This window comes from Temnothorax americanus, unplaced genomic scaffold, assembly GCF_048541705.1.
Source record: "Temnothorax americanus isolate GAGA-0224 unplaced genomic scaffold, ASM4854170v1 Scaffold9, whole genome shotgun sequence".
Taxonomy (NCBI): Eukaryota; Metazoa; Arthropoda; class Insecta; order Hymenoptera; family Formicidae; genus Temnothorax; species Temnothorax americanus.
This window is the reverse complement of record NW_027509812.1, coordinates 4,642,367-4,651,290: the sequence shown is the minus strand read 5'-3', so window position 1 is coordinate 4,651,290 and position 8,924 is coordinate 4,642,367. Positions and strand designations below refer to the sequence as shown.

At 35.1% G+C, this 8,924-nt stretch overlaps 1 protein-coding gene across 1 annotated transcript; it reads left to right on the top strand.

Moving 5' to 3' along the window:
- The first annotated feature begins 2,700 nt into the window (after positions 1–2,700).
- Osi23 (DUF1676 domain-containing protein Osi23) lies at positions 2,701–8,812 on the top strand. The gene is made up of 4 exons (XM_077425029.1): positions 2,701–3,315; positions 4,543–4,832; positions 5,597–5,763; positions 5,828–8,812. Exons 1-4 carry the CDS (start codon positions 3,229–3,231, stop codon positions 6,127–6,129), a joined length of 846 nt encoding a protein of 281 aa, XP_077281155.1. The 5' UTR covers positions 2,701–3,228; the 3' UTR covers positions 6,130–8,812.
- Positions 8,813–8,924: the final 112 nt, after the last annotated feature.

The window sequence follows — 8,924 nt, the reverse complement described above, 5'->3', positions numbered from 1 at the left end:
CCAGATTGGAATCACCCGCGACTCCAGTCAAGACACCCGTTGGTACTTCGAAGAATAGGACCGCAATGGAAATTGTTGCTTCGGACACCGTACATGTGTATTGTACGGAGGATACGCCCGCAGATATCTCTCCAGTGGGATCTCAATCCAATCTGTCTGCTCTCTCAATGCCAAGTGTACAGGAGGATGAGGAGAAGATTGTGTGCGAGCGAGACAAATCAGCCGAAATCAATTGCCACAGAAATGACTTGTTCGATGAAAATTCCAATCTTTCGGGCGAAGATGAGAAAATATTAGATGAATGTATTCAATCGGGCATACCTAAGGTATTAACTTCTTCAATTAGTTATTGTATTTTATACGTTTACTTAATATTTTCAAGATGGGTTCCCTCATACTGTACAATCTCATTTCACTTTTTTATCAGTGTTTTATAAGCTGAAGCATATATATATAAAATCAGAGTCTCATTATAAATTATCTTTTTTTTTTTTTTTTTTTTTTTACCAATATTTAATCTAGCCGTAGAATCTGTTCAAAAAATTTCTCGCGTCGACATTTAAAGATATAATTTAAAAAGTGTCACGCGTGTGTATATGTAACGGGCATAAAAATCACATTGTTGAAACTAGCCTGTTTATCATGATTTTTATTTCATAGGCAAGACAGATAACTCCACCTCCAACAAATGGCATTCTGTTCGATAAAAAATCGGAAACATTATCGCATAAGTTTAACATATGCGGTACGCCATCGTCTTCACCCGTTGATACAAACAATGGAAATAAAAATTCTATATTGAGTCCCAAATCACCAGGTAGTGCGTCATTGAGACATCCAGATGAATTTTCAGACGATAGCTTGAATCATTCGGACGATGATGCAATTTTGACGGAGTGTATACAGTCTGCAATGCCAAAGGTTATTGTTTTAGAACTGAAAAATTAAGATTTGCACATCCGTTTATACCGAATGTTCTATACTACATACAGTAATTAATTATTGATTATATTTTTTATCAGACAGTTTATTTTTTAGGCAAGATTCAGATTATCACCGTCAATTGGTTCGCCGTTAGCACAAACAGCAGAAAATCCTACAACGATGAATATACAGCTCCCCTCCACTTCATCATTTTTTCAGCCAAGATACGTGGAGCAAAAGAAAAGTATAGCAAAGAAACTCTTACCTTTCGAAGACAATGTCGGACTTTCTGAAGAAGAAGAAGATATCATGTTAGCGCAATGTATTAGGTCTGGTATGCCAAAAGTAAGTTATTTATGTATAAATAATAAGATATACACAAAAGCATTTCTTGACAGATATTAAATAACGAATATATTATAGACTAAAAAAAGAACACTTTTCTGTGTGTTTTGCACTTGGGATATTCTATATCATATTTAGAATAAATGTTCTAATATTTGATATTGTATATATACACTGTACGATGATATAAATTAATTTTCAGGCATTAAATTCCATGCCGTCTGCAGCAATAACGTCCACAGCCAAAAAATCCGAACCACCTTCGAAAGTTACAGGCAACTTTTCCAACCCTTCGGCTTCCCACTTTGCGAACAAGTCTCATTCTCCCAGGAATGCCGCGCTATATTCACCATCGTTGTATAAATCTGTGAATATCAACACGACGGATGTGCGTTTTGCCAGAAACGTGTCCGGCAATTTTAACCACTTCCCCGGGAAAGCATCGAGCAGTAATATAGCACAGACCTCCGGTCAGACATTAAAAAATTGTGACAACGGTACGCGCGACAGGATAAACAACTCGCCGCATTGTGCTCGAAGGTCGCCGCTTCGTCGTGCGGAAAGTCAAAACGGTAATTTCGTTGACAGTCTGTATATGCGATCTCGCGATGTGAAATGCGTGCCGATTTGTAACAGAATTCAAAACGACGACGATTACTCGTGCAAAAATCACAACACAGTGAAATCTAACACGGTGCCTTCGCGCCATAGTTCAGCAAGTTCCCTCAGTGAAGAAGGTTCGCTGATTTCCACGGAAGAATGGGCCTTACTAGAGTTATGCATCACGTCTGGTATGCCTAGAAACAAGTGTCGTGTTAAGCAGGGATCTAAGCCTAATGAGAGTGCAATGTCTAACGTTCACGATGATTGCGAGTCAATACCAGAGGACAATTACTCGGTATGCAGTTACAATTCTTATATTTGTAAAACATAACATGTGCATATCACATGACAGAGTTTCTTTTTCTCTCTCTGTCTGGCAATTTGTATATATAATATTTTAAAAAGACTGAGTATTTTTGTATATTAATTAATAAAAGAATACTTGTGTATTTAGAATGTTTAATTAAAAATTCCTTTACAAATTAAATCAAATACAAATTAAACATGAAGTTTTTTTGCTTAGCTCTAATTAACATTTTGTAAATTATTTAAAACATCAAGAAATCAGCTCTTGCATTTTTTATATCGAACAGTTTAAAACATTTCATATGCCTGCATTCTTTGTTTAAGTTAATACATTATGTATTTAGTTTTGATTATTTTAGATAATATTTAGAATTAATCGAATAAATCGCATTCTAGAATCGTGATAAATAAGTTATTAATTATTTAATCTTGATCGTGATGAAAATGATTATTATTCGATATATTATTAGCAGCAACTTAATTTATAATGAAAATTTCCATTTAAATGAATTAAGACTTGACCTTTTTAGTGATCATCTAATATAAATTTCATTTATATGTCATTGTGTGTATTGGCATTTTTTATATATTTTTCAGCAGTTGTTTTATTTTTCAAATTCATGGATTTCGGGATTTTGTGTATCCAACGTAGCAATGCGGAATTCAAACTGATCTAAAAAATTATGAATAGAAATGCTCAATCTTTTTTTATTTAGACATTGATCATTTTTAAATTGTCTACTTTTTTTTCGCAGAGTTTCTCTAAAACTTCCGTAAATATATTCGCAAATGTGTAATTATCATTGAAATACTTTTTCTGCGACGGAAATCGATTAATTATATCCATCATCGGGAAGAAAATAGTAATATCCGGGTGATCATATAGTAGTCAGTAAGTATTAACGTAGTTTTTGCCAACGATTGCGGAGAATGGTCGGTCGAGCGTAAAGTCCGGCCGCCTTTTGACCGCTACCTTGATGCCCTTCGATGACTCGTAATGACTACCTGCACGGCATCATAGTCTATTTTCTGCACGTATAAGTGTACGCAATGCACTACCCGCACGACCGTCTTTCGCAGTGCACCGCGACGTGTCCGTTCGTGAAGAGGTCTCCGGAGGAGTGCAGATTTTTCCAGGTAAAGCTCTCTGAATATTTACGTGAATTTGGAGCGGTCTCAGCCTTTTCAGATTGTTCTTCTGAAAACTATTTATCTGCCATTTTTCTTAATTTCCTCGAGAGTACGTCACACATTTTTATATATATATAATAGAATATAAAAATTCAATAAATAATATGTGATAAAAGATAAGTATGAGAAATTTCTTTTTAATCATTATTGATTAGGCAGATTAATTAATAATACTGTTAATTACAGAAATAAATGTAGAGAAAAATTAAAATTATATTTGTGTCAATTCAAAAGTAATATTTCTGCAAAATACATTATTATAAGTAATTAAAAATGCCGTGAAAATTTTTTATGATGAATTTTTTACACAAATTTTTGATAGCAGAACGATTGAATGTACATGCTTTCCGTCACTTCCGAGTCTATATATATATCTTTTTTTAAATGAAGTGCATATCTTTGTTGCTGTACTTTTATTTTGTCATTTAACAATTTACGCGCATATATTTAAAAAATCGAAGAAGAAAATAAGTAAAGTATATAATAATAATACTGAGAGACGCGTAGATGAAATTGTCGACGGAATAAAAGATAAGAAAATAGGGGAAGAAAGTAGAACACGTGCAAACATCGTAAATATTATTAATATTTTTTCTGATGGATTTTATTTGAATTTAAATATCTGTTTCAGAATATTTTTGAACTTGATTACAGTTTTGAAGTTGATATTGTTGACAACATTTTTTTGTTTATCAGATATTACTTACAAATAATCTCTATTTTCGAAAAACAAAAGAAATAATAAAAATCTTAAATACATATTTTTAATTTAAAGACAAAAGTATACCTTTTCATGGTAGTAATGCAATTTCGGAAAACTTTTTTTTTTAACTTTTTTTCTCGATGAACTTATTAAATTTTGTTCGTCAAAGTAAATTTAGAAATATTTGTTCAGAATTCACATAAAACAGTGTCTCTTATTTTCTTCAAACTATATATGTATTCTTCTGCCAATTTTCACATTTTTGCTAAAAGAGGAATTTGAAATTGTTCACAGAATTTTTTTCTTTAGCTCGAAAATAAGTGTAAAGTTTAAAACGAATAAAGTTAATTTTTAGTCAGGAACACCATGCAAAAAGAACAAAGAGAAAGAGAGAAAATGTAGCTATAACTGCGTCACTAACCCACATTGATATCGTTGATCCTGAGAGGCTTGTATGCGTTTAAATACAGATGCACCCTCGTGCTTTCCATGTCCTTGCCCTCACACTGACTGCGGTCGTAAGGGCCGGCTGTGACGATAAAACAAAATGGTACTCTGGATTACGGTCCATAATCAAGAATTGCCCATCGCTGTCCCAGAATAGCTCCGACCAGGATGAATTATTGGATATTTTTAGAAAATGTGTGCAGCAGAGAGCTATCGACACCTTAGATACCCTCCTCGACGACGATGTTATTACGATATACGACGGAGTCGATTTAATACGACTTCGTCCAAACGATGAAAACAATTCGGATAAGTAAGTTGATTTTTATAATCTATAATTATCTAATTAAAGAAAGGAAGAGAAAGAGAGAGCAAATAGGCGCAGTAGGGAAGTAGATCCGAAATAGAATTCTGCCCGAGAGAGAGATAAAGGTTCAAGGCTAAAGGTATGCGAATCAGGGAGATATTGTCAAGGGAGCTGGAATTTCATCGGAGCTTGCTGCAATAAATTAGTATGCATCGAAGTTTGCTACAGTAACATTGTAATTTGTTATATTAGAATTCGTTGAATTTCGCGGAAGAATGCGTTATCTACCGCGTGCTCAAAGTTCAGTCTTGTACTCAAAACTTCCAATTATCTTTGATAATAATGGAAAATCTGAGAGAAGGGAGAAAAGCATCTATTATATGTATTTTCGGCACGCTTTTGATTTTTCGAAATTATTTTTAGATATGGATATCATACATTAAGAAATAGAACTTTATACAATTAATTACGTAAATAATAAGGGTTTGGAACAACAATGCCGAGCGACATGAAGGAAATATTGCGTATCATTTTGTAATTATAGCTGATAATGTCAATTTGCGGATGCAATTGCACGTAAAAATTTACGTATTCTTTTCGAAACTAATTTTGCGAAACGAGTTCTAAAGAGATTGTAAAGAAAGAAATATATTAAATCAATTCGCAAAATTTATAATATTACGTTTAAATCGGCATATCGCGCATGTTGTTGCAAACTCTTCGAGTAAAATCATATTTGCGATTAAAACACGCGCAGCGATTCTCGACAGAGATAATTTCGATGGATCGGAAGAGGAGGACATCAGCTGGTCGGCGATCATTTGGAATCGAATGACACGCGTCCTGCGGACTCACGCTTTCAAAATTGACGTCGATCATATATTTAATACAGCTGCTAAAGCATCCGCGCGAAATTCGGACAATAATGTCGTTCAAGGTGAGTCATAACGTGGATTATACAGCATAAACTGTGAAACTTAAAATTAATTTGCATTCCTTAGGTCGAAAACGCCATCGTCGTAGAAATTACATGTTCCCGGCGATGATGATGGGCCTGCTATTGATGGGTTCGATCATAGTGCCGATGGGTTTTCAATTCCTCGCGGTGTTGGGCGGTAAGGCTCTGATTCTCGCCAAAATGGCCCTTATACTGTCTAGCATACAAGGCCTGAAAAAGATAGCCACTAGTGGCGTCAATTATGGATTATACCATCATGTCCCGGACGCTTGGCACGACAGGAGTCATCAGGTGTTTGAGGAAGAACATTATCCGGTATACTCCGGTATACCTCCGCGTCCTTAAGTCTTCGCCTTAGTTCTTAGGTGGAACGTTTCAAGTACAAGTCATTTAGGAAAGTTCCAACGCGACGCGCATTGTACTTTCATCGATATAAATATATAAGCGGCAAAACGAGACAGCACAATCGGGATTGTTTCCTGAAGTTGAATTATTCATGGCAATGCTCTTGAATTTTATTAATGATCACGTAATAGCGATTTGCTGCTCTGTTTTTCCTTCGAGACGTTTTACTCATCGCCCTACATTTTACCGTAAGCTGTTTGATCATGCAAAGCGGTTTACAATTTTCATTTCGTCGTTATTACGTTATTTATCATACAACGTATAATAGAAAGGCTCGAGTTATCCGCCGACAAACTTCGAAAACATCTTTGGTCCAGTGAAATATTTTTCTCTTCCAAATTTTTTTTATGTAAAGGTTGGTTTATAATAGCCGTAACCGTTGATTTAAGCCGTAATCTTTAAGAAATTGACCAATCACAGTCGATTATTCTTCTCACATTCGACTGTGATTAGTCAATTTTTTAAAGATTACGGCTTAAATCAACGGTTACGGCTATTATAAATCAACCCTTAGTCTCAATAAAACTCCATTTTCATGCAAAGATAATTGTTATAAATTGTATAAATTTATAATCACGCGCAAAGGATCGATATTTGAAAGTATTTTACAAATTTGTAGATTTTTAGGTCGCCGGCACCCACATGTTGATTTATCTGCCGCAGTAGAATTGCAAATCGGCAATTGTATTACTGATAGACCCATAAATAGACTGTATTATTTGCAGTTTGTTCCCATCCTCGTGACTGACCATCGTTTAATCGTAAACATGAAAGTCCGGTCTGTTTTGTTCTGACGTACGAGTCTCGCACGAGGATACAGTCTGTTATAAGAGCGTTGTCTACGTATCTGATTGTGAAAGAAAAAGATCTTTTTTTTTTCTAGGAATGCACGCACGCAAACGGCCACTTAAAGTGTCCTCCGAGTACCGTGCGCATACGCATGTTTTAAAAAATAATAATTCTTTTTCGGATTTACATGGACGACGCTCAAAGTACAAATATCGCGACGCATCACACAATCATGGATAATAATATTAATAACTGATATCGTTTCATTGCACGAATTCTCTCGTCAGATGCCACGATAATTCTAATGGCATCAGATGGCAGTTATGTAAATTGTATGTTAAACATCGGCATTCACGTTATAATCTACCGCAATTTGGTGACAATCGCATTTGATGCGGTAAATTGTGCGGTTATTTTTATTCATCACGAATGTCGTCGGAAATACGTCGCGCATTTCGTAGTTAACTTCTATGGGAAAGCATGCTTACACAATGTCCATCATTTACATCTAAATAGATACCGTCAAGCAGAGCGATCGATTTTGACGTCTATAGACTATCTTGGTTCAATCGTGTATAAAAAAAACCGAAGTCTGTATTGAGATATTGATCTTTTCTTCAGGGTTCAATTTATGTGTTTTTGCGTATAAAGGGTAAATCCATTAATAAATGAGAGAGATTATCAGTCGGTATTCTTGTGTCAATGCTTATTTCTGTGATTGTATAAAATAATATAATACATTATTACTATAAATTGATTTAACAGAATTTATTTCCGAATTGTATATTTCATGCGAATTTTGATTGGTTTGAACGTTTATCTATCAAGCACGGCTAGCGGCCGTCCGTTATATGTTACATAAGATTAATTGCATTTATATACATTATTTTAACCAAGATCGCTATAAAGCGGCAAATGTTTACGCGACACAATATTTTCACGGTGCATGATTATTTACAGTTATAATCGTCGCGGCGTATACTTGTTTAAAATATTAGTTTCGATCTTGCCTTAGGTCCTCATCAGTCAATTGATTATACGTTCATTACAATTATAACGGTTTTCGTCACGGACCTTGTTCGCATTCAATTACACTCCTAGCTCGAGCGTAAAGAAAACGTAATAATGCACCTTTTCTCAGTGTTTTCGTTACGGGGAAAATCATTTGTAAAGCTTACGGACTTTGCCATGAGCCACGCCGGGCGACGACTTCTCGCCACCATCATCGATCTCGATTACGACTTTGAAATTAAAGCCGGACGAGATAATGTCGTGACAAAAGAGAAAGATATAATATATATATATATATATATGGTAAAGTGCGCTAATCGAGCGATATCGTTTAACGTCCATCTTGCTGACAGAATGACGCGCACATCCTGTATTCCTGCCGGTTAACGTCGCGCTCTGACTACATACTTTGACATGCGCATGTTGCATGCACACGGCACACACGCGTGCATGATGATGACGAACATAGTTGTAAACATTAATAACGAAGAACGTTTAAAATGCCAACCCGTTCTCTCCCCAACGATATACGATATATAGCTGTTGACGCGGAACGCTGCGATATAATGATTTTCGCATCTGCAAAAGAATCTGTCGATAATTCTTGTTGTCCCTTTGACATTCGCTTGCGATACGCGCAAAGCTTATATACATCGAAATATGCATCATAAATTTCGATAATCAATGATACAGCAAATACAAATTTGTTGAGGTTTGAAATAAAAAAAAGAGAAAGAAAGAAGAAGTTTGTGTGTGCATCTCGGATATTTATTATACTTATTATTGTATTTAAATTGTATTATTAAATCTTCTATCACACTGATCAAGAGAATGAAACAATTTTCCTCCTGAAACTCGAAGACGGTCCTAAGAAAAAATGTTCAAGTACCGTTATATATACTGGGGCAGTAAAATTTTTAACGAAATATCGATTT

Bases quoted from the DNA above. Each gene is read 5' to 3' on its own strand.
- Osi23 (XM_077425029.1), top strand. From the start codon at position 3,229: ATGCACTACCCGCACGACCGTCTTTCGCAGTGCACCGCGACGTGTCCG. The intron at 3,316-4,542 runs GTAAAGCTCTCT...GTTTAAATACAG, and splicing joins AGGAGTGCAGATTTTTCCAG to ATGCACCCTCGTGCTTTCCA. The intron at 4,833-5,596 runs GTAAGTTGATTT...GATTCTCGACAG, and splicing joins GATGAAAACAATTCGGATAA to AGATAATTTCGATGGATCGG.